The sequence below is a fragment of the Geospiza fortis genome, unplaced genomic scaffold (genome assembly GCF_000277835.1).
Source record: "Geospiza fortis unplaced genomic scaffold, GeoFor_1.0 scaffold53, whole genome shotgun sequence".
Classification (NCBI taxonomy): domain Eukaryota; kingdom Metazoa; phylum Chordata; class Aves; order Passeriformes; family Thraupidae; genus Geospiza; species Geospiza fortis.
Genome location: NW_005054305.1, coordinates 10,447,102 through 10,474,254, shown reverse-complemented (window position 1 = coordinate 10,474,254; position 27,153 = coordinate 10,447,102). Strand labels below are relative to the sequence as shown.

The 27,153-nt window shown below is 37.7% G+C and overlaps 1 protein-coding gene across 1 annotated transcript in view; it reads right to left on the bottom strand.

Moving 5' to 3' along the window:
- Positions 1–624: 624 nt before the first annotated feature.
- XKR4 (XK related 4) overlaps positions 625–27,153 on the bottom strand; it is a 79,510-nt gene continuing 52,981 nt past the window's right edge. The window contains exon 2 of the mRNA XM_014312034.2: positions 625–7,371. Within this exon, the coding sequence (XP_014167509.1) occupies positions 6,425–7,371 (947 nt within the window). The 3' untranslated portion in view covers positions 625–6,424. The remainder of the gene's footprint in view (positions 7,372–27,153) is intronic.

Below are 27,153 nucleotides of genomic sequence, written 5' to 3'. Positions count from 1 at the left end.
AACTCAATGCTTTGTTAAAAGGATGTGGACTCTCCTATAGCAGAATGGATCTTGTGCAGAAAAGCTGCTAGCATTCCTAGAGCTGCAGCATGCCAGAAGCAATTGTTTCCAAAGTTATCTGAAATAAGAGGCTGAAACTTACAGACAGACAAAACTTACACCAGGCATATCTTTCTGTCTATGAATGTTGCATTTTGTTACATTGACAAATCTTACATTTTAAAATTTATTCCAACCACTCCTTGAAATGAGATTTTTGGTTACGCTTTAAAGTTTCTTGGCTGATTTTAGTTTACTCTGCCTTGCATGTAGAAGTTGAGATTTGATCTTTCTATTAGTTGGTCACTTATATCACAATTTATTGTAAATCTCTCTCAATGAATACAGCAACTATATGTATAAGTCTGTTGTAATTATACACAAGCTTCTGTTTGGCTTCTCTGGCTCGTGCAAATCACCCCATAAGTGTGCTGAAGGGGACCTTTTGCCCTGAATCTTGCATATCTGTTGTCTTTGTCCCAGGATTCAGAGTAGGCACACGGTTTACTAATGGGTGTATGAGGTCCTCTGCATAAGAATGAAATGCTAAGTATTTAGAGCAAAATGTAAGTACAGGAGCCAAGCTTACACGGTTAGAAAAAGTTCCTTTTAATGAATGTACTGGTCAGGAACTGGCTTTTGTAAGAATCACTGGAAATGACTGGTTTCAGGGACATTTTTCAAAGTTTTCTTAAAAGGATCACAAAAGAGCAACTCAGTCAAAGCGGGTATAATCTTGAATGTTTGAACTAAAAATGAAATAATAGGAAATCTTTGATTCGTGCTGAGTCAGCACTAAGTTTAGTGTAGGTATTTCAGGCTCAGCCAGGTGCCATGCAGGCTTTTTGGCATTTAGCAAACTTCCAGCTGAGTTCAGTTTGGAATGAAGAGATAAAGACTTCCACTACCATGGTCTGAATTCATGTAGTTCACTCTAGGCCAGGGCCTGATTTTAACATATTCATACCAGTGAAGAAATCTCACCAAAGTCCTGAACTGAGGTAAAATAAAGGGTGCCAGGGGACTCCTCATGTGTTAAAACAGCTTTGTAAATGATGTCTTAATTAGTGACACCATTCCTTTAACTTTGCATGAACAAGGCCATGTAATGTTATCTCTGTCTCTCCTGGAATGAAGTCTGCTCATACCAGATGTGAGAAATCATCTCAGAAGCAGATCACTCAGCAATTTGCAGCCGAGCGAAAATGATGGCAGAATCTTTTTTAAAAAATCACTACAGGGCAGTAATCTGTTGTGTCATTTTTTTATTCCCAAATTTAAAAGAATCTGTTCTCATTTTGCATTTTAGCTCTTTTATCAGAATAAAGAGGAATGGATTCACTGCTGTAATGAAAAGACATAGTCCTATAAACAATTAAGTGAGGATTTTATAGCTTAATGTCTCTGGTACACAAATGGCTGTTTGCCACTTACTCCATTTGGCTTTCTGCTGAGAGCATGGGCTCTATGTGAGCTAGTATAATTGCTACAAGTAGTGAAATTAAATGGCTTATTGTGTATTTAGACAATTCTTCCCATGTCCTGCATTGTTACACTGCAGAATTAGCAATTGTGGTCTTGGGCTTGTAGATTTATGGACAAGTGTTGCCATTAATTTCATCACACACATCTTGTAGGGGTTTAACTTACACAGGCTTCTCTAGATGGATGCACAGGTGCAATTTACTCTGCTTCCCACCATGCACAGGAGTGAGAGAGGCAGCAGTAGGACCCCAGGAATCTGCTGAAGTCTTTTCCTTGGCATTGTGCAGGCAGTGCAGGGGGTGCAGACTAAATCACAGCATCTCAGTCACTCCGGATTGCACTGTTCAGGCAGGGAGCAGAGAAAGGGCAGGGGCTTTGGAAGCTGAATCACTGGCAAAGCCAACTAAAACTCAGTACAGTGCCACTTTTAAGGCTCCTTAGGAATGATATGATAAAATCACAAACACTTCAAACTCGTTTAATTTGTGTTCTAAAAAACCCAACAGTCTAGTTGTGAATATTTTGCCGGCCAATAAAAAGTAAATGAACATATTGCATGATTGGGAGTCCCTTTTCAAATAAAGCAGCACTTCTGCTTTTAGTACCGCTTATGAATTGCTCTTTTGAGGAGATAATGATGTATTGGAAAGACCATCATATGTTTTAAACTAATACAGGTTTAATAGCTGTTCACCACATATTAAAAATTAAATCGCCAATAAAATTATAATTTTCCTCCTCTGCTTAAAAGTTTACAAAATCAGGCAGATGAGACCTAGCATTAAATTTTGGGAGGAAAATTTTCTCTAATTTTATAAAAAATTAATTAATAGAAATTTTGTTGGTTTGACAATGAACATATTGTATATATGCCATCAAGTCCATATAACCCAAACAAAGAAACATTGTTCTGTCACAAGAAGCATATTTAAATTGACATAAACAAAATTGGAAATTAGTATTTTCATTATTAAATATGCATGGAAAGAAAGTATTGCACATATTTGTAAAGAACTTTTTTAAGAAAAATTATCCCATTACAGAATAAACAACTTTTAAAATAAGTAAAAAGTTTTCTCTTACATTTTCTTACATGTTTTCTGAATGAACATGGGTATACATTACCTTTATTTAATTACTGATAGTAGTTGAATTGTCTTTTCTGCAACAGACAAATCCACAATTCTCAAAATTTTAGGACCAAGTTTTTGACCAGATAAATTACCATTAAGTCTGCTGCTAAGTTTGTTTGGTTCATTAGAACAAACTCCCATAAATCTTACTGCTAACAAATAGATGTGATTGCTTTTCTTTGCCAGAATGTAAATATGAAAATATGAGGTTTTTTACTTTCCTGTATTCTGCTGTGAAATTTAAAAGGCCTGATGTCTTCATTATTTGAAAACCAAAAGTTCAGGTTTTTTACAAGTCCTTTTTTTTAAATTTTATTTTTGCTATTGCTGTTTCAGTTGAACTTTATTGATTTGAGAACTGTCTGTGGCAAAAAGAAGAGTGCATATTGATTATTAACTGTCTATAAGGCCATAATGGAATTTCAGCATGGACTATGTTTATTCTTGGCCATTTCTATAAAAAATTCTTACAGCTTTTAATGTGACCACTCACAGCAATGCAAATTAGGAAACTGTTCATGCAGCCATCAGAGTGTTTAGATTTCAGTCACTGCCCTCTTCTCAGCGCAGGTGACACTGATGTTGTGATTGTAAGAGAGCAAGATTTTGGAGAGCAAATTTTGGCTTAGTGCATAAGGACTTCTTCCCCTGCCTCAAACTGCCAGATTGAATTCTGAGGACAAGGTATGTATATGTAGTGCTGCATATATATAAATATATGTACACAAACACACACATATATGTCACTCTGCACTCACACCCTGCAGTAGTTTCCTTAAGATAAACATTTTTGCAAACAGTTTAAAAAAATTAAAAATGCTGTGACCGTAAAGAAAATAAGTGCTAGGCATGAAAAACCACATGGATAAATAACATCTCTGTGTCCTTCCTTCCAAAACCAAATAAAAGCAGATCAAACAAAGTCATCCCAAGCCTTCTTCAGAAACTTTGCAATGCAAGCACTGGTGAAGATCTTAACCCTTTAAATTCCATACAAAGCAACTTTTCTTCAATTCTGTAAGCCTGGCCAAAGGGCTCACAGCTCTGAGGAAGAGCCAGAGGATGAGAGGGACCTCAGAAGAGGCAGAGCCTCGCTGACAGCAGCAATGCTGCCCCTCTCCCCAGGAGCTGCTGGTGGGAGACTGAAGCTTGAGAAGGCTGCCCACTGTGCCTCACTCAGGCTGCAATTTCTGAGTTGTTAAAGCAGCAGCAAACACTTCAAACAGTCTCCAAATGAAACCCTCACATCTTGGATCATAGAGCTTACATTGGCCTTCGTTGTAAAAAAAACCAGCAATTCCATTGTGTGAACTGGAATTTGATTCTGGAGTGAAGGGTCTATTGAATATGACAGGACAAAGGACTTGCTTCCAAAATCTTTTTTTTTAGCAGTTCTTGCAGTGGTATATTTTCTGAAAAAACATGAGTGTTTTTCTCTGAATAATCAGCTGTACCTCCATGAAGAAAAGGGTAATCACTTTGTAAAAAGCTTCAGGTTTGGACTATCAAAGATTTGTTTTATTTAAAAAAATTTTAGAGGCAGTTGGCAATTGCTTAATTTGAAAATACCTAAGAAACCCCTGAAGCATAGGTTTTTTCTCATTTATGTAAAGTTCCCTCTGCTTTGCAGATTCCTGCACTTCCACAGGTTTTTGTTTAGAGGAACTTGCCCAGCAAAGAACAACAGGTATTGAATATTTCACTAATAAAAAAAGTCAACATTAAAAATGGCTAATTGAACGCATACAAATAAACATAGTCTGTGTAACCTTGGCCATTTCAAAGTACAAATATTTGTAATAGGAAAGACAGAAATTTACCCAGCAGCATACACAGCAGTGACTACACTGGATATATCTGATAGTCCAATTATCAGGTCTTCTCCATCCTGACAGTGCCATTTACAACAGTAACTCTTCAGTTCTGCTTTGCTCTCCTAAAATGGATGGAAATAGTTATAGCAAACTGTTTCTCATGGAATCACTTGGTGTCTTTACAAGCCACTTACATTTGAAGCAGGATCCACAGTTTATAGAGTATTCTAAAAGTACCCATGTAGGCTTTCATATGGCATTACACTGCAAAACAAATCCATAATGTGTGAAAACCAGGTTTATGTCAACCTGTAAAAGCCATTTGATAAAATTCATGGACCAATTCTTAAAATCTAAGCTATAAAGAGAATGAAATGTATTAAAAGATTTGAGGTTTATAAAAAGTAACCTTTTATACCATATTTTTACTTTACAAAAATATTGAAATAATCCATGAGTTTTTCACTCTGCACCAGCTTTAAAAAAAATACTATCAAATTTTGACTTGCACCTTTAATGCATCTGAAAGCACCATCAGGGGATACTTTTAACATAAAGTATAATACCTTTAACTAGATTTAGGGAGGTATTTAAAACCCAAAAGCTTGCATCAAAAGCACTCTATTACAAGAGATTCTAATTTTTAGACACGTCTGGACACCAGTCTTGAACAGGCAGAAGAGGCTCTTCCACATAACTTGTTTATATTATACTTCAGTGAATATACTTACTAAGAGGCGGCTGAAAGCCTTTAAAAGACATCACTTTCACCTTGAGGGGGGAAAATCAGAGCTGTCTCTATACATTGAGAGCTTGGTTGGTCTTTCCTGCTTCTTTTTCTGGTAGGGCTTGTGCCACTTGTTGTGTCTCTCAGGCAATATCAACCTTGCAGTTATACAATGTTTGGCACTAGAAGGGTATGGCATGTCAGTCTCTTGTCACACCTGCATACATTCACACACTGAATCATGCATTCTCAGTCCTGAAACAGAGAAGTTTCAGTGTGTTCAGCTCCTTGTGGTTTCTTCTGAAATATCTGAAAGGGGTCCTCCAAAAAGTTTAGAATATGAAAACTATACTTCCTTGTTCTTTTACTTTTTTTTTTTTTTTGCAAATTGAACACTGAATCATGATTATCATTTAATGAATATCACTACGTGCTAGAGCTCCTTATTTCTCCTCAAAACCAGAAGTGAGCCGCATAGCGTTTCTGTTGAAAATAATATCAAGAAGTTAAATTACGTTTAAAAAAGACCTTGAAATTCCATAGAAAACAAACAGTTCTGGTAATGTTAATTTTAATGACCTAGTTAATCAGAATTTAGTTTATTTTCCATTGACAGCCTTATAAACATGATGACATTTCTTTTTAATTAAGAACTATTTTGCAAACCTATTCTAACCTGAATGGTTGATTTATGGGAGTGTTGAAGACTACTAAGCTCCTGTTTTTTTTGCCCCAGAAAACAGTTTACCTAACAGCAACACTGTGTGCTACAGTTTCATTATTTTTGAAAAAGTGTGGGTTTTTTTGTTTTTGCCGTTGATTATGGAAATATCAATCATTCATTTCTAAAATAAAATGCACTACTGGCTGAAGCTGAAAGCTCTGGTCAGAGCCTTTATATTGGTTTGATTGTAGGTACTGTGCAGTCAGAGATTCATAGCAGTGAGGGATGGTGGGTGAGTTCCCCCCGCTGATGTAACTGATTTGTATGTGTGGGTCAGGGTTTGGGGTTTTTTGAGGCTTTCAGATGATGCTGCTGCATCAGTGTTCTGCAGACAGACTGCACACAGTGGATCAAATGATAATCATGATGATAGCCAGACTAAGAACGCTATAGCTTGCTGCTCTACTTGTAGTACGCAGTTTAGTTGTTCCTACAGCCCTACTGTCAACCCTTAATTTGGACTGTAAAATTGGAGCTGCACCAAGCTGTGTTTTTGCGTTGTCTACAATGTGGTTTCATATTCCAAGCGCTCCTGAATAAGGGCATCATCCTTATACTGTAGCCGTGGAGGAGCAGGGGAACATTCAAACGCTAAGATAGCCTTCCTCAGGCTCCTGTCCAACACGTGTCTCTCCCATGCTGGGTACCTGTTCCTGAACAGATCGATTTTAATGACAGACTCCTCAATCCTTGGTGGCCGGGAGGAAGGTGTGGATGGTGCAGTGGGTCTCACCTGAAACACAGGCACACACCCGTCCCTCTCCGCAAATTTCTGATCCCGCTCGCTCGTGACGCTCCGGTTGTTGGAGATGGAGCGCAGGGTGCTTGTGGCCACTTCTGGGGGAAGGGTGAAGGCAGCGGCAGGGTCCTCACAAGCACAGCTTGGTGACTGCCCAAACCTTGGTCCGTTGGGGTGAAAGAAGGCATAGTACATCAGCATAAAAACAATGCCTGTTAAAAAGCTGCTGAACACTACACACAGTGCTGGTATGGCAAATGCATCGGAGATTGGAGGGGCCTTGTACAGATACCAGAGAACACTCAAGGCGGTGTTTTCTAAAAGGATGACAAAATAGTAAATGAAAAGCCTACAGCGTGTCCTCCCTTCCTTGACGTTGAACCAGCTGAAGATATAGATTATCCCAACAACCATGTCGAAAACTATCTCCTCCCATTTAGTGATGCAAAACTCTGTCTCGCAGTGAACGATCCAGAAGGTCATGATGCACCAGTGCAGCACGATGAAGATCCCAAAGTACAGCTGGAAAACCGAGGCAAACAGAGCAAAAGTAATGACCCTTGCTGCAATGGTGAAGAAGTGCCAGCAAAACTGGATTATAACAGCCATGTAACTGATGGGTTTCTTGTCATCGCGGGAGTCACGGAGGGCCTTTTGGTAGGAGGCCAAAGCCCAAGCCAGGGATACAAGGGATGCTGCAGCAGTAAGACCTAGGAGGAAACAGGAGATGCAGTTAAGGCATAATTAGTGTGTCAGCACTTGGCTGAAAACAGTGAGATCCTTGCTGCTTTAAATATGTTCTCCACCGCTGGCACAATAAAATCTCTTCCTTCTCCTTTACTCAGAGAAACGAACCTCTGCTGCTGAGATTTCATTGCCCAATGCTGGATGCACACAAACAAGAACAGCTATTAAACCACACTCTGAAACTCTTCCCTAGCAATCACATATTTGAAACAGATTAATTAATTCACAACTTTGAGCAAGTCAGGAATAGGTGTCTCTGTCAACTGCTGTGATTGAAGGGGACCTACTGTGGTTTATGTTTTCAAGAAAGAATACGAATTTTCTGATTTTGATAAGCCATTAAAGAAGCCTAATATAAAGCAACCAAGACTTTCTAATTAAAATGCCAGCATCATCTACATAAACACTAAATCAATGACAATGTGAGCATAAATCTACATAAAATCTATTAAAAATAAATTTATTTTACTCTTGTTACATCAAAATTTAAACTGTCTTATTCTTGCTGAGGGAAAAAATTGACCATTTTGATATTTTCACCCCTTTTAAACAGAATTTTAATAAATAGAAAATGTCAGAACTTACTTTCTTCCATCTGGAAATTACATTTATTTTTAAAATGTTGGAATTTTTTACAGAATTAAAATAGTGAGTAAAGATGCACTAAAGTAGGGCATGATATATTTTAATTTATATAGCCATTCTATCTCCAATATATCACAGAACTGCCTATTAACAAGGCCCTAAATGATAATATTTTAGTAAAACATAACAAATATTTAAAGCATTCAATATGAAATTATTTCTCATAAGATTTAAAACATTAGTTTTGTGAAAATACAAAAACTGTAAAGCAATTGTTAAAAAAATAGACCTTTCCCTATATGTATTTTAAATGTATATTATTCTTTTCTCCTCAAGGGTATTTGATTCTTGTCAGTAGTTAAATTTAGGGAAAAAATGCTGCTTTGCAATGAATCTGACTTTTAAACAAATCTGTTGCTTCCAGACACTACCAGAAAAACACCTTACATTCCCACTTAAAAAATGGTATAGATCAGCATAATTATTCAAATGATAAATACTTACACAGCATTCTGGTAGAAATGAATGATAATTCTTCTTTACTAGAAGATTAATTTTTATTTACTTACGCCTTGTATCCAGCTGCTTTGGATGGAAATGGGAATTGCAATTGAAATGCAAAATCCTTGCCTTTCAAGTGTATTTATTATTTAAATAAAATTGCAATAAATGTTGTATACAGAGGAAAAATGTATCAAGCATTTTATATTTAAAACTGGTTTACTACCAAAGCTAATTTTACATACAGCTAATGAATGAATTCATAAGTCTCAGGATCCCAGACTGAGAATTTATTCATAGGCCATTTAATGATAATGATGTTTCAGCTTATTCTATTTCTAAGCAGTTCCTTAACTTTGAACTAGTTATTGAAGTAAATCAAACTGTCATGAAGAAAACATTTCTTTTGTCTGCTGTTAAAAGCTGTTTAATCATTTCAACAAGCTTTAATTCTGGATGCATAGCTAGTATTTTTCTTCCCAATTAAACAGCTTTCTTTAGAACTTAACAATCAAGAATATATTTCTTAAATATTATAAATTTTAGGAAGTTGTATTAATAGCAAATGTTAAATTTAAGCCTAAATACATGTTGCTATTTACTTTGAAAGAAGACAAAAAAAGATTATTTTAAAAGAGAAAAAAAGTAAGTTATGGAGATAAAGTCTATTTAAACAATTCACTTGGCATAACACACTAAGATTTTGCTCAGTAAGTAGTACAGAGACATTCATTGCTTTCAGGAGGGATTCTGTTTGCCAGTGTTTCTCCCTCTCTGGCAGGGTGCTAATAATGTTGTGAGCTCCCATGAATCCATGAATTGAAAAGCCCCCCATTTTAAAAGTAAAAAATTAACACACAATCAGCAGATATATAAAGCAAACTTAGGATTCCAGGGAGAATTTTTAATAAAATTCATAATTTTTCTTCCCATGCAGATGCCTGCATGAAAAAAACACTGAAGTTACTTCTGGAACCTTCCTTCATGGACAAAATAAGCTATCAGCAATGAAGACAGAAAAGAGACATGGTATAAATTGGTGTTTTCATTTCTGATGTGTATATTTGCTTTTTCACACTGAGCTGCCTTTCTGTTTCCATTATCTCTGATGACAACCCTGGGAGCTGAAAATGTAAGTTCTTGTTTTCCTGTAGGAATGCTTTAAGTATTGAGAAAACACAGTTCATTTCCCTCATGAAATGAAAAGTTGGGAAAGGTAGATGGATAGGATAAAGAATCTTTCAATACAAACAAGCCACTCTGAACAAGAACTCAAGAATAGCATTATCAGCACAGGAAAAATAATATGAGCGAGAAATCCATATATTTTCTTTGCAAATCTAACTTTAATGACCTCACACACTCCCCCAGAGGTTTGAAGAGATATCATCAGTTTTGCATTAGGAAGTGTAAAATCATTCAATAATGCACACAAAATACAATGTTAAACTCACAGGAATTTCCACTGTTCTAATGCTAATTAATTCATAGTCACTGTCTGGGACATAAGGAAGCAAGTACAATAGCTATGTAATTCTGTTATTTAAATAGTCATTAATAGGGAATCATCTTCTGCGTTTACAGAACAAACTCAGGGATACTGGCATACAGGAGAGAAAAGGAGACAAGGGAATGCACAAAAGGGAGGAATTGCCAGTTAATATATTCTGTGTCTGCTCTTGGCTATTGGCAGTGGTATTGGGGATATAGAATTAAGATAAAGTTAAATGCTTCATGGGCTCCATCCATTTTTCTTTATTGATGAGACCAAGCACTAAAGAATTATTGAAAATAAATTAATAATGAGAAGAATGATGTAGAAGTGATGCAAATGGCAGTTTGCTAATAAATGTCACCATATAAGTAATTCACCGGGAATGGTTAGAAATATAGTGAATTATTGTAGTACTAAATGGATAATTCATAAATTAGAATATATTGATGCATTTGTTGAGTATATGTTCATATAAAGCTCTTCATCCCTATTTCAAAGAGGAGCTAAAATAAATTTCTATTACTATCAAACAAACATTGTAGCAATGCAGGTGCAGTCAGGAAGACTTACTTGCCACTCAGAAATGAACAGAGATTGGACAAGATCTGTGGGGCCACTGTCCATGAAGAATAAGAATCAGCTTTGCCACTTGCTCATCTGCAGTCTCTGCACTCTTTTTGGGTACTGCAGCAGCTTTCTGGTGTGTTTGACTCTCTTGTATTATGAGTCTTATATTTGGGGTCTTGATCTTGGAAATTAAGACTAAATAGCCATTCCCAGTGAATATGTACACAAGCAGCTATATGTTCATCCACCACAGACTGTTACAAGAACAAGAAAGCAGGAATTCTCCAAAATGGTCTTAGAAAGCATGAAAGCATGCTCCATGTTTCTTTCTTTTCTAAAGCTGAACCTTTCAACACTTTCTGCAGTATGTGATTTGATCTCTAAAGTTCTGTCCTGAAGAGGAAAGAAATGCAGGCTTTGCACAGGAAAAACATCACAATTTTCATCAGCAAAAGGATGCTTTTGAATAGTTCTAAAGTGGACACCTGAAATACTGTAAAAAGAAAAGAGTGGGAGTGTACATACCCACTTTCAGCCTTTGCAGCATAGCCCATCCACAACAGTCACAACAGAAAGAAAATAGTGCATTGTATCAGGACAACATCCTGCCAGGAACTAATTATAATATGTTTTGAGTGAAAAATACAATTCAACCTCTTTTATTCTTTGAATGGTTTGCATTACTTAATTTGTATAAAGGAATGACATCTTTTTAATTACAAATGAGTTTTGGATGTTCTTAACATAGTGAGAGTATATAAGACTTTCTGTCTGATAAACAAAGAAGAGGATTGCTTTGATTCAATCATAATTTTAATTTTTTTCCCCTGAAATTATTAATTTCCCCATATATGATATGTTCTTGCATTTTATAGATTGTGGCATTTCTCTGGGTATGCTTTAAATATAATTACATAATACACTACGATGAACTACAGCTCATTGAAGACAAAATAAAAAACTAACATACATGACTTTCACGAGTGAAAGCAAATGCTATGAAGGAAAAGAAAATGTATGCAGAGATGAATACATTCACAAATGTATTATTGTTTCAAGGAAGTAAGCAAGCTTGAATAATTAGGTCAAAATCAATGGAATTCACCTAAATGGCATTTTTGGGAAACCTGATTTGGACTTGAAATATTGAAGGTATATCCAGGTCCATAAATGACTTTTTTTCTAATTATATCAGTACATAAATCCTATATAGCATAAGGGCAGAACAGCTCGAGTCAGCTGGAAACCCTACAAATGAATGAACTGATCTGAGAAAGTGCTCCTTGACATTCAATCTGATTTCAGAAATCAAACTCCTGCCAAGGTGTCTGTCTGCTTCATCCTTCCTTTAAAACTTGTACTCATCTCAGCATTTCCAGGAGTAAATTCATTTAAAAGCAGGAATACCAAATGCAGCAGGACATCTAGGTGTGACAACAGTGCCTGGGATGTGAGACTTTGAAACATTATTTTAAGAAAGCCTATTTTTTGATTTTCCTTCTTAGCTGGGGAAGTGACATTTCATGCATCCAGGCTTCCAGGTGCTTCTCTGAACCACAGCCAAGGATCTATAATATTCACATCTTAGTCCTTTAAGAAACAGCATGACTGTATCCCTCCAGCTTCAGAAAATGTCTTGCTATATTTACACATCTTTTGCCACACTGCTCTGCAAGCGTAGGCACAAGCTAAAGATTCACGTGGAGGCAGCCTTGCAGGCAGCTTGGAAAGAGTCCATGGGTTTCTGCACTAATTCTTTTGTTCCCAAACACAGTGTATGACAGCAATGTGTGTCATGGTGTACATACTGTTCTTCCATATGTGGTTTAGTACACAGGAGGCTTTGCAAGCTTTAAGGGCAGCTCTTGGTCACACCAAGGGCCGCGTGTCCAGGTCATCAGTATGTGTTTCATGCTCATGGATCTCATTCCCTGATCAATACAGTGAGATGAAACCTAAAGATGAATCTTACTTTTGTTTCATGTGTTCCTATTTTCTGAATGGATAACAATATAAGCTCTTGCTCTCATCTGGGCTGTTTCCCCATAAACATATTGCCAAAATAATCCTATTATCTTTCCACGTCAACAAGTTTGTCATGTATTAGCTGTCATAAACCAAGATCAAAGGCTTTCTGTTCAACTGAAATAAGCTTCCTGAGGTCAGAAAAAAACCTTTTTCTTTTTTCTTAACTCCCACTATATCTGATTGTGACTAGATTGAAATGGCACCCTACTGAAATGTTCCACTCCTGTGGTTTTACACTCAGACTGTTTCCTACTCACAAACATGGGAGTATCAGTGTCTGAGGATGAGTCTCCAGTAGTTCACATTTCCAGTTTTTGCCACAGCCTTTATTCATAGCTGAGGATTTTCAAGGCAACACAGATGGTTTCATCAGCTTGCCAACGTTCAGCTTAACTTTCTCCCACTGCATACCAAGGGGGATTAATGCAGCATAATGTGTGTTAGGAACTCTTCCCTGTTGAAATATAATTCAGAATTACACCTGATATTACTCCTCCTTTGTGTTACACAATAGTCACAGAACATGCTAGCACATATATAGGAATAATGTCTCCCATTATTCCTCTCAGCTGCTTTCAATAGACACTTCTGATGTTACAACTTCCAGCTGCTTCTTTAATTTGCCTCTCCACAACAACTTGTCATTGCCCTGAAAACCAAGAAATACTGTTTGTATTGTATTACTTTCAGCCTTATTCATTTTACCTACTCCTAATTTTTTACCAGTAGTGGTCTGGACTCTGTGTAGAGGACCAAAGTTAAATGGCAAAAGTTTGGCTTATTTTATCTATCTTTAGCAGTTTCTTAGGGTCTGTACAGGACACCTGCCTAATGATTTATCTCTTTCTGCACTCAGAGTCTCATCCACCTTAACAAATCTAACTTTAGACAGTGTTGAGAAGCTTCTGCTGAGCAGCAACCCTGTTCATACCTTTAAATACACAGACAATGGTCATAATTTCATTTCAAGATAAAATAAAGCACAGTTTTCCTTAGCCTTGCCCCTAAATCCAAACTAACTATTTTACCCAGTTTTTGTTAATGTTTCAGAAATTGTATTAGAAACTATGAATACAATCAACACAGATAGAGAGAAGCAACTGGGTATGCAGGGACCACAAGAACCATGGAAGATGGCTCTCTCCTGTCTTTCAAAAGACCACAGTAAGTAATTGAGATCTTTCTTTCTTCACAGACACCAAAAGCTCCACTACCTTCTCCTCTATCTGTAGAAGTAATTGGCTGCTTCAGATACTCAAATGGAAGTCTCACTGTCAGAATACCCCAGCTAAGGCCAGTTACTAGCTCCCATGCTGGGTGATCTCTTCCCCTTCAATTACATTTTTCTAAGATTTGTTATTTTCTTGCTCTACTAAATATGTGTTAAACTTAAAACTTTCAGTTTAGGAGTCCTCATTAGCCACCAATCAAGTCCAGTCCTCCACGGGCAGTGACAGCCACCAGGTACTCATGTGTGCCGAGCAGTCTGTGTGCTGCCAGGCTTGGCAAGACAGCATGAGACCATTTTGCCTGTTAGGAGTCTAAACTTAGATTCTGTACTTTCACAGCTAGACTCCTTGTCTGTTAGGTAATTTGGTGTCTTTTATTCCAGTGAAGTATGTGCAGCACAAACATACCCACTGACTCCAGGCTCATTTCCATGATTTCTAAATTTCAGGGCTTTCAAAGCCTTGAGTCTCCTGCAAGAAATCGAGGGATTATTTGGAGAATACAGCAACCCCAAGCAGAACCAACACCCTGCCATTAGCTCTTAAGAAATATAATGACAACCTAATGCTAAGTTAAATACAGGGCACCATCTATGGGAGACAGCTCCACCTGCACTGCTCTGTCCAATGCACAGACACCTTCCACAGCACCTATGGCAGCAGCAGCAGCCCTTCTCCCTGCCACCCAGCAGGAGAAAGAGAAAAAGATGGAGTTTACTAGACATGTAAAAATCCTGTTAGAACTTAACTCTCGAGGGGATGCCTTTCTGCTGGCTCACATTTCTGTGATTTCGCCGTCATTCTTCTGTCAAGGTTTTATATGCTCTTGCTTATGCAGCTTCTGTTCAAATTCTGTCCTCATATATTTCACTGATTTGGAGGAACCAGCCACACAGATTTTCATTCCATGGCATCTAACAAGATCAGCTGGAACTTCTTTTATGGGAGATGCTTTGGAAAAATATTAAAGTGAGCCCCCCTCTCCCCCCACCCCCGCCTCCCAACAAAATGCACAGTAAATACAATTTAAATTATTTGTCTTCTATTAATGAATACACAAAATTAAAAAAATATATATTACTTAGTCTGTAAGAGTGCATAAGCATGAATAGTGAAAAAATTAGCATTAGCATTTATTTATTTTGCAAAGTCACTGTGTCACCTGCCCCAAGGTTTGCATGCCATCCTTCTCGGCTCAGAGGGCAGGGGCCTACCAGACATTGGTGGCTGGCTTGGCACTGCTGCAGGTGTGGACTGAACCCACACATCAAAAAAGGGCAAGAAAGTAAAAATTTGTATTAACGACTCTCAGAGCAACAATACAAAATTAGAACTGAAATGGTCACAAAATTTGGAAATAAATCTGTTGAATTGAAAGCATGGTGGTGCTACAAACCGCATCGGTTTCCTAATCAATTCTCCATGGAACTGTTTTCTAATTGTTTCCTAACTCTTTTCTGATTGGGTGTCAGGTGCCCAAGTGTTGGCAGAGAGACACATGGGGTGGCCTCCATGAGGAGAGGTCAGAGCCTGTCCCATGTGGGACACAGTTGTTTCCAGCCAATTTCCAGACAGCTACAAAGTGATATGCAGAATGCAGCTGAGCCCGCCAGCCAATATGTTTGTGCCTCTGGAAAACATATTTAAGAATGGACGTTTAAAAATGTCCAATAGGCAGAGGTGGGGGGGAAATAAGGATGAGAGAGCAGCAGAGAAGAAGGAAGGGGATGAGGCTCTCCAGGCAACTGTGTGACAGAATCATGGTGGAGCAGGTAATTTCCCACTGCCTGTGAAGGACCATGATGGAGATTGTTTACAGCCTGCAGCCCTTGGATAATTCTTGAAGGAAAGTAAGGTCTTTGGAAAGCCCACACTGGGGCAGTTTTTTCTTGAAGGAACTATACCATGTAGGAGAGATATCATGCTGAAGCAAATGAAAAGTGTGAGGAGAAAGCAAAAGGAGTGAGAAAATGGTACAGACTGACTGCAACTCCCCATTCCCCATCCTCCTGTTCCACGTGGAAGGGGAAGGGAGAAGGGTCAGGGATGAAAGAATGAAGTTTATTCTGGTAAAAAGGGAATACAGGGGAGAAATCCTGATTTAATTAGTCCATGTTTTTCACTATCCACGTGTTTTCACTGGCAATAAATTGTATAAATTATTATATTTAAAGTTGAGTCTGTTTTGCCTATGGTGGTAACTGGCAAAATATCTCCTACCTTTTTTATCCTCTTTCTCACTCTGTCCTGTTGGGGAAGCAGAATAAATGAGCAGCTGGGTGGGTGTCTGTCTGCAGTCCAAGGTCAACCCATCACATGAATCACCTCATTTCAATATATTTTTGCATGCACAAACTGTACATATGGTCATGGCTTAAGGGGCCAGGTTGTGTCTGTTCCCTCCAGGACCACTCAAGAAAATTACTTTTTCCTTGCACAGGGATACATGAAACATTCCTCAAAATACTGTAAACCCTCCTTCCTCTGAAGGGTGTCTCACCACCTGCCAGTGACCTACAATGTACTGGCTGCCTCAAAAATGGATGTCTGAGAATATCAAAGCTGTCACATTATTTTCTGAGATTTAATGAGAGGATGTGGGAGAAGAATGCACTGAATACCTGGGAGAATTGGAAGGTTACTACAAATACAATTTTTCAATGCCTGTAGAGAAAAGTACAAATTCTGGAAAAGGAAGCACCTATAAAATTTTTTGTGTTTTAGTTTAATATAGTCACAACAAATTCACCATCTTAATTTTTTTAGCGAAACATGTAAAAAAATTGATACTTCAGTAAAGTGCTTCATAGATGTAGAGATCTACTGAAAGTGAGACAGCACAGTAACAATCAATGTAAAACACAAACCACACAGCATTGCATCATGAACTCCAAGTGAATTCCATAATTGTGCTCAAAGAAGTGAATAGGAATTCAAAAGTTTTAAACAAGGGACAAAACATCCTTCCAAGGGACACTTGCCTTGCCATTAAATATGCACTTTTTCAGTCTGAATTTATCTACCTTTGGTTTTCAGCCATTGATTTGACTGAAGTTGTGTAGGATTCAAATGAATTAAGCATAATATTTCATGGACCTTCAGAGTTTTAAAAATTAAAATTTTCCAGGGCATCAGTTTTCTACTCAAAGTCCTCAGTAGTAAACAGCTGAAGACAATTTTTCTAAGCCTGAAACGAGCTGATGAAAGATATATATTTTTACTATTAACCAAGATTTCTGATATGTTTTCTGCAAGCATCCCACAAGCAAAACAGCTTGAAATGATCATACTGGCTGCAATATGGTGGAACATATCAGAAATAGAATCTGGCAAATTCAAACTATCTCTTCTGAGTATTTTTTCCAAGCCATAGTGAGTATCCTAAACTTCAAATAGCACTATCACACTGGCTCTAGAAATGTCTGCTGAGGATTTGGAAAAGGAAGGGCTAAATCAATATTTCAAATACACCAGAGATTTTTTTTAAGATATTTCACTAGCTGTGGCCAGCATCCAACACAGACAAGACAAGAAGCCAAGATGCATTTTGGCATGAAAAATATCCCAAATATCTTATACCAAGTTTTATTACAAATCAATAACCTGGGACCAGGTCACTGGCAAAAAAAATATTGACTCCATGCAAAGATATCATGGGGCCCTTAAATCTCCTTAAGTCATGATTTTAGGATTGGCTTTCAATGGTTCATAGGCTCATATTGGCTTTCTGAAAGGAGATAAATTTTAGCCCTCATTAAGGAACTGATATTTCTCCCACTTGAACATTAAAATCGGTCTGAAGTTAGTACCTTATTTGACACAATTTGTCTAAGAAACATTTTGTATACGTAGCATTTTTTTGTGTTTGTCTTTTAAACTTCTCTAAGCTCACAAGAGATGTTGAGGATAATGCCTGATATGATGCTTAGGGACAAAACACTATTAGTGTCACTCTGAAAAAGAAATCAATTTAGTATTTGTTCAATTCCACTTAGCAAAGGAAAAACTGGAGCTCTTACTTCATGTTAGTACATGAAGTTTCCTTTAGATCAAACTCTTTGCTATGTTTCTTTCGCTTCGATAAAAGTTCAAGTGTATTTTCACAGTAATTCATTAAATAGACATTTTTCTGTTAGTGAAAAAGCAATCACTAACCTCTCCTCCTCCACCTCAAAAGAAAATCCATATTTTCACCTATTGTGGAGATAATGTAAATTGAAGCAAAGCCTAACAAGCTGTTTTGAAGAATATTCAGTGTATTTTGAAGATTAATTCTGCTTCCAGCTCATGCCATGCTTGGATTATTTTAGGTCTCTTATTTACATCTTTGTCTTCATTATTAGTTGCAAAATTATTCATTTTCAGTAAGGAAGATCTACAGCTATATATCTGCCACTCATATCTACCTATGAGTGATATAGTTGGAATATATGCACATGATATATGCAGGTAAGTATTACACACATTCTGTATGTATGGCATATTTAGAGTTATATATTACATGCAGTCAGAAAAACTGGTGCAATTTGAATATACCAAGCAAAATAATGACTCAAAATTTCCTCTGAAAAGCTTTTCCAATGTTTATCTGTGGCTTGTGCTAAAAATTTGCTCCTTGTTGCAAGTTTAAATGAATCTAATTTCCATTTCTGCTACTTGTCTGGAAGATTGAAAAAGTTCCCCTGGCTCCTGTCATTAAACTTTTTTTTTTTTCAAATGTATAAGTACCCAGAGAGAGTGATTGAATTACTTCTTCAGCCTTTCCCCAATATTCTAGGCTTATGAGTTCCTAAAAGACTTATATCCCAATGGTTGACTGATGGCCTCTGAGACCACTTTTTTCCTGTCCTTTGAATTTCCTTGAGTAGCTCGTTCCTCCAGGAGGTGTGAGTCACAGAACAGGGCACAGTGGTCTTGTTGGTGGTGTTCAAAGTGGTTTGATCTTTTTAATGTCTCTACTGTATATTTTTTCCTCTTCATGCATGGATCAATATAAGGTTCAAAGTGTCACCTTGACACTGAGATGTCACAAAAAGCTCTTCTCTCTCCTGCTGTGCAATCTTCTGAATTACTGTTTTCCAAGACAGACAATGGGCCTGTCACACCCATCTTATGGGTGTGTTTCTGATTGTAAAATACACTTTCCTGTATTAAACCCTATTTAGTTGGTGGTGATAAGTTTTGGCCAGTCAGTCAGATTGGCCTGTGATGGCAGCTGTCCTAAGCACCATCAGCTACCCTCACATCTCTGTGCAAAGCCTGGAAATGCCAGTCACTGGAAACCCAGCTGGCAAATGATACATGTCATCATCCATAAGTCTATCAAACAAGAGGAGAGCAAGGACAGGCATTTAGTAGGTGCTCCTGAACACTCCCTCACTTATTCTCTCCTAATTTCCATATCCATCTAGATGACAGATTTTAGTACACTTTAAATGAGCTCTACTCCTTCCTGCCTCAAGATCTCATGTGATTTTAAGTCATATGAACTTAAAAAAAAGAAATTATACATTATTCATTATAGTTGCTGTGATCATTCTGACTTCTGAGCTTGTCAGTGAATGATTACAAGTCTGGGTAACAAGACTTGATATCCAATAAACAAAAAGGTTTGCAGAATTCTACTGTCTCACCTCTAATTCTTTGTTACCTGAGTACACAGTTGACATTTCTATTATTTTCTGCTGAATTAAAGTCAAGATAATCTATATTAATGTTTATTTCTGAGCACACTTCCTTTTAAAATTTTTGGATTTGTTTCTTTATACATCTGCACATCAGTGTGCTGTATGGCAATTGTTAAGAATGACCAAGTGATTTCAACAAAATTTGACACAGAGACAGATGTCTCAAAGATGCTGAGTTCTGTGAGGTTTAGGGAAGACAGCAGCTAGAGAAGGGCCCAAAGAAATGTTCCTACTTAAAGTATAGCGGACTTCAGGCATTTCATTTTTATGCCTGAATTTCAGGCATTTTTATGCCTTCAGGCATTTTTATTGCAACAGCTAGGGACCAATTAATAAGTGAATAAATATGTCCCTGGCAGCTGGCAAATTCACAAAGATGTAACTTTGAGCTAATCCCAGCAGATATTGCCTCTTAGCCATCCAAACCCAATGTCATGAGAGAGAACTCAGAATAAAGCAGGGAGTGAACAGCACAGTGTGACAAACCAGGGGATCTGAGAAAAAAATGGATATATTCTCAGGGCAGTGGTTAAGGCAGGAAATGAGGCTTCATTATTTTTGCTGCTTGAAGAATGTATGTTAATAGGCACTCTCCTTTTCTTGAACTCATCTACTTCAATATTTTGTTAAAATGTAATGTTTCAGTGTCTCCAGACATACACGGCAGGGTCCTCCAGGCTGGAACATGAAATAGTTTGTGCTGGACACAGAACACAAAGAGGGCCCTGCAAATGGAATTCAAACACTTAGATCATGTTTTAAAGATTACTGAACATCTACCTCAAAGTGCAGTATAAGTGAGTATTAGTTTTACAGCAGTGCGACTGTAAATCAGATTCTCTGCCGACACAAAGGGGGAAGTGACAGTCAGCTGCATGCCTAATATTTATTTGATTTATTGTTTTTTTAATACAGTGTGACAGCAGATTAGCAAGGCATTTTTATGACATTGATGATCAAGAAGTTATCAACTCACATCGCTGTGACATTTTAACAAAGAGAATAACAATAATAAAGCATTCAATCTATAACAGTTACCTAAGTATGTGGGATTCACATTCTCTGAACCTGAGAGAAGCAGTGAGAGAAGCAGAGAAAAGAATGATCAAAACAATTCTTATCTCATTCGCTGCTCCTGTGTTGTGCCAAAGTAGAATGCAATGTGGAGATTGTTTACCCAGAGTGATGGTGTTTTGTTTCCTTGGCCTATCAGGGCCAAGCACGTGTGCAGACTGTCGGTCAGCAGACAGTCACGAGATTCTGGGCAGCTGGGTTGAGTTGGGTGCTTGTGCAAATTCAGTTTAGATGTAGTGTAATATAGTATAGAATACTACAGTATAATAAAGCAATAAATTAACCTTCTGATATCAATGGAGTCAGATGCATCACTTTCTCACCATCGTCGGCGTTGCCCTGCCTTTATTAAATAAGTAAACAATTTAATATAAAAATCCAGTAACAACTGATAAAAGCCCAGGAGCAGTAGTTCTACACGTATTGGTGAAAATACTAGACTGATACAATAGGGTTACTCTGGTGCATCTTATTAATTTCGATTTGGAAAGGAAACAGGATAGTGTGCATGCCCTTGACTGGGTGAAGGTATGCTATTTCCCTTCAGCTTTTGTAGTTGTTTGGATGTGCAACTGTGAATGACTCTTCATTCAGCCTGCAGAAAAATAGCTTATCTCTGCTACTGCACTTAGATAACTCATTCCTCTCAGTCAATTAGAAACATAACTATTCTTTAGAAAACAAAGCTCATAGAAAGCCCTCTGAGCTATGCCATAAACACACTGCTAAGCAAAGAATCGAAACCAACACCATGACAAACTAATATCCCATTTTGAGATTTGAAAGGTAATATGAAAATACACTTCAAAGAGTTCAGATTCCCAGTTAGAGAAAAAAAAGTGCCACGATCTAGTTGAGTAAATAATCTTCCACAGAGAGATGAAGTAAATAGGTTAGGCATTTTTTTAAAATAGTTGTGGTTCTTACTAGAGCACACACAAAATACCTTTCCCCAAACACCCCAGCACTGGTGGGAAAAAATATTTCACATTAATGAGAAATCCATTCAGTTTGTATGTAGATTCGCTCTATGTCTCTACAAGTCTTAATGTTAGGATACCAAGATGAATTCTATTTTGAGCTCCTAGCATTTAATTTGAACTCTTAGCACTCCTGGCCTGGTTATACTGTAATGAGTTTCAGATTTTTCTACTGCTGTTTCTGACTGGTTTGAAACAGCATATTATGGGCATTGATACTAGCCAAGGAATAAATGCAATACTTTTGCAATAACCTAGCATACTTAAATTATTAATTTTTTTTTCCAAATCTTAACCTGATCTGGGAAACAGGAGACAGCAATTTTGTTTTGATTATGCTTAGAACAGTATATGAATACAAAGCTGTTTGGATATTTTCCTTATTTTGTTCTTGAAAAGCAATGTCTATCAAGGGGAGTGTGATTTAATATATCTCTGAGATACTCAAGACCTCCTCTCACAAAGTAATTAACCATAGATTAAACATCTTGTCCATTTCAGTTCTACATATTTTCCTTCTACTTTTTCTGACCCCAAGAGGACTCACCATCACTCCCTCCCAAATGCTGCCTGAGACACCTTCCTTTTCTCTTTGTCACCTCCCCTGCAAGGTTTTCAAACGTCTTTTTTCCCAATGTTCCTTGTATTTCTTGCTTTCCCACAGGTTTCCCAGCACATATATTTGTTTTCTGTAGAGGTGCTACAGATTCTTATCTCTCTTCCTCCCTTCCTATGTTCATCTCATCTGGTATCTCCACATCCCTGTACCCATCCCAGCGCTGCGACTGGTGCCCAGGTATCTGCATTTTGATAAAACCTCTTGATGACTGGAGCATTAAGATCAGAGCTGTCTGGTTCAGAAAGCTGTTGTGGTCCACCATAAAACCAGACAACTGCCCTCTCGTGCTCACTCCTCTTGGCAGCAGCATCCTGTCCCAGCAAAGCTGGTTTCTGCTCTGGTTTCCAGCCTGTGTGTAGTCACACACAGGTAGCACCTGTTTGCTGTTCTTCAGGCTTTCCCCCCAAGCCAGCTCATCTGCTTTCCTTAAGCAGACAGGTTTTTTTAAGTCCTGGTAACTGTGGTTATTTATTATTATTTTTTTTTTTTTTTTACAAAAGATCCTGCTACATCAATGAATTTCATAGGAAACGAATATTCTTCTGAATTTTAAAGCAAGTTTTACCGGTGCTACCTGCTGCATATTTTAATACAAGACTTCATATTGAGGACAAAGGTCTGCTTGTGTGAGTAACTATCAAGCCAGCAAGGAAATTCACTGCTTCTTAGTTTTTCCAAAGCAGCCTTCATTATGTAGGGCATTTCAATTCACTTTCTTCTGTTCTGACTAGCACTCTTGTTTCCTAAGTTATGTCACCAGAATAACCCCTGCCCTGTGCCTTTATACATTTTTATTACCTCTCTTTCTCATAATGAGGTGAGGAAACTCTGAATACAATAGTCAAGTAATCAGGTAAAGTTCCATAGACTGCAGGAATATATTTGTAATTATTTGCCATCACCCTGTGTTTCTGTCTGCATTAAAATAATTTATGCTATTCACACAGTACCTAGATCCATAAATTCATAATTTAACATTAAAATAGATAAAGTCATAGGCATGATCTCAACACAGCCTATTCTCAGTGCAAAGAGTTCATAAACTGAGTATCTCAGAGGCTTCTGGGAAATGCAAGTGATGTTTGTACAAAAAATTTTGTCTGACAATATTCAGTTAATAAGACACATAATTTCTGTCTCCAGTATAAGATTCCCTCTCCTTTATCCACGCTGAAAAGGTGACAAAATTTCCCCTTATAGCTCCATTGTATTCCTCTAAGCTCTTCAAGAGGAGCAACGTTGGCTGCCAGAATGTGTGTGCTCCTGTGAATGGGACATTTAACAATTCTCTGCAGATCTAACACCTTTTCTCAAAATATTTTAGTACTCTCTGCAGTCATTGCATTATTCTTAAAATAGCTGATGAAGAATGTCAGTATGACATCCATTTTCCTGATGCATGAGCCAGAGAAAAAGGAGCTGAATGATTTGCCTGAAACATCAACGTACAAAGCCTTTTGAAGAGTAGGAACCCAGGAGTTTTAAAGCAGAGCCTATTATCCAAGGCACAAAGAGCATGGCTTTGATGGCACCTCAGCACCATGGGGCAGCAGGCTCCTTGGTTAAACTTTCAGACACCAAATTATCTGCCTGCATCAGTGCTGTGCTTATCAGTGGACTCGAGCACCCCTACCCATGAGCCAGCACTACAATCTGTGTCTGCACTGCAGACATTGACTCATCAGCATTAAGCTGGATCTTCAGAAACTTCTTTCCTGAGCAGTCAGTTCACCAAGAATATATACAGCTTGTATATTTTGGGAGCCAGTTGAGTCCCACTTAATCTATCAAAAGCAACTGGGCTTTGAAAATAAGTGAAAGCATGAAGGAGAGAATGTTTTTGAATTATGTGTTTCACAGTTGTGGGCAGTGACAGGTATTTATTTCATTCTTTCAAGCACTTGGCTAGCAACTACAATTCAGAATTATCACAACTGCTGTTTCTCAAAAGCTATATAAATCAAGCTGTCTTACCAACTTAGCACCTTTTTACATTTTAGATCAAGAAGGGCTTCGTTTTTCTTCTTACAACTGGAGGTGATGCTTTGTGGCTGTGCTCACCCAAGAGAGTGTTTAACCATGGTGTTTCAAGCACGCTGAGAATGCCTGCTGCAACTAGCATGCCTTTGGGTTGAGTTTGAGAGACATTTTCCTGGAGTTTTTCCAACATAAGATGTCATTCAGAAGATTATCACAGTAGTGATACATTTGTTCAAGACTTCATATTTGTGCACACAAATTTCCAACGGGTTTCGTGCTAATTCACTGGCAATGACTGTTAGGTGAATTAATTCTTCTTAGATTAGTTTTTCAGAGGCATAAAATTCCAACAGTTTTCCTCATCTGAGAGACTTGAGGACTGAACATAAAGTCTATGAACATAAATTTATGAGCATAAATTCTATGGGTCATTTAGTTCACTAAACCCTTATGGGCCTTTTAAAAATATCTTACCTGCTATACTCAGTACAATTATTCAATCAAACACTGCAACTTGGATTTATCATTTTTGGCCAATGGCATATTCCATATCCACATCTGGAACTTCTGAGCTCTACAGGGTATATACTCTGATTTTGAAATAGCAATTTACTAGCAGCATTGCCTAAATAAGGATATTTACCTAAATCAGTTATTTTCTGAAATAATCAAGATTTGCCACCTGTCTTTAAAAACTTCTTTTGCATCTTTAGGAATCAAGCAGCAATTTCACTGACATATTTGCAAGTAGAATATTAACAAATTTGCCTAACTCTACAAAAGCTATTGTATTCTAGGTATCACCAAGCTGAACTGAATTATTACTCCATGGTAATAATGTCCTCAAAATAGAAGCCAATAATGTGAACACTTAAACTCACGTAATGAATGCCAATTATTCTATTACTCTGCTCAGTGAATAATTACAGAAACTGGAGAATATTCTGGGCTTACAGTTTCTCTGTTGTTGGACTGTTTGGTAAACTTGACTGGCAGCTTCTCCGTTAATTTTTTTTTAACCAGAAGGGAATCAAGTCATGCAGCTATTTTGAGTGACAGCTAAAGAATACTGACTAATGAGCAAACACTCCACACTGTGTTTTAAAAATGCAAACACCATCCAGGAAAAGGAATTGAAGTAGCCAATTTGTATAATAAATGACTTTATAGGGCACGCATGATAACAGAGTTGAGGAAAAATGGCATGCCAATCCAGGTGGGCTCGATGCAGCAGGCATCCACAGCACAGGATGCCTTTACATCTTGAAAAGCAAGCACCACATACTTTGGCTAAATTTTCAATTAATTAAATAAGTTGCTAATATAATTAGCTTGCTCATTTTTGCTTTCCCAGGATGAAATTAATGAAACCCTTTGCACTTCTGAAGACAGACACTTACATAATCACAGAAATTTGCCATAGGAAATGTAGGTCCTTGGCCTTCAGTGTAGGAGGATGGACTGAGGGAGTTTGCCAACACATTATCCTGGCATAAATTAAAGGAGCTTGAAGGTGGCTGTCATTTGCCTTTGGTGCTGACAGTTTTAAAGGAGTATTGATTCAGCTGACAAGCTTTGGAGGAGTGTAGCCACGTCTCCTTTCCCAAGGCCACAGTCTTTGCACAGGAGGGAACAGCTGCTTGCCTTCCAGGGCATCAGGGGATTGCTGCACACCAGAAAGCTCTTCTGCAGTCCCTGGCTGTGAATTAAGGGCTGCTCCATGGTGGGAGTAATTGCCTGTGTTTGTGAAATAGGTCAGCCTGCCAAGCAGTGCATGGCTCTTTCCTCAGCTGCAAAGTATCAAAGCCTTAGAGAACCACCTGAGCTAAATGTTTGTGAGAGAGGAGAGTAAGGGAGGGAGGAAAGCTGAGCAAAGGTTTAATGCATTGTAAGCAACAGAAAACACCTGTGAGTCCTTCTGTGAGGAAAAAGAAGGCTCACCAGAACTGCTTTTCAGTAGAAGCACATAGTCATACAGAAGGAAAAGAGTACTGCTGAGGAGCATAAAGAGATGGTTTTTAATACAATTTTCTCTTGTTCTGGCTGTACTTGCCAGCATTTCACCTTGGGGGTAAAACTTTTTGTTTGTTGATCCCTGGTACAGCAAGGTGCAAAGGAAATGCATAACTCAATAGGATTTGAGTCATGTTAAATCCATCATAAGAAATTTGTGAAAAGTTTGGTTTCCAGTTGCAAAAGTAACTTAAGCTTCAGCAATAATTAAATGCTTAATGCCCCTGATGTCAGTGGGAATTAGACATTAAAGCACTTCAGATGAAATCCCATGGGCCAAGATCTCCACATCTAAAAATATCACTGATGTTAAGCTGGCTATAAGACTCCTACTATAGCTCAAAATAAACCCTTACGTTGATTCCTTAGTGCCAGCTCCAATTCAGTTACAGTTTCAGAAATATAACCTGAGGGAATATTGACCCAGTCCCTTGCCGAGAACTTCTTCACTGCCTGTCTGGGAAAATTAGTTTTCCCAAGACTTGAACTATGTTTTCAGTGGTAGTGTTCTTCTGCTAACTGTTAAAAGCTTCCTATGCTGTTTCCAGGATTCTATCCAGCTAAGGTACCCATGTATCTTTTTTCTTACTTCTGTCAGTCATGCACCCACGAGCTTGCTTTTCTTCTGTGCTGAAGCTCCTACTTAAAGAATAGAACTCAATGAAAAATCCAAGATAAGCCTAAAGCACCATTAGAATGACCTTCCAGGAGGGAAAGTAGACACGGCCAACTTTTCTTCTGAATTAACTTAATATAAATGCTCAGAAGAAGCAGCAGTATAACAAACTGCTTCACTAATGTTTACACAGCTGAAATATCAAATAGCAAGCCCAAAATATGTTTAAACATCCTATCCATGATTCTGAAGAAAGTGAAATTATTTTTTACCCCTTAGAGTTTGTGATTATCTTCTGTAATCCAAATGAACCCTGTGCTGTAAGTTTCTTATTTTTAATTTTTTTTGTTTTATTTAGAAAAATTACATAG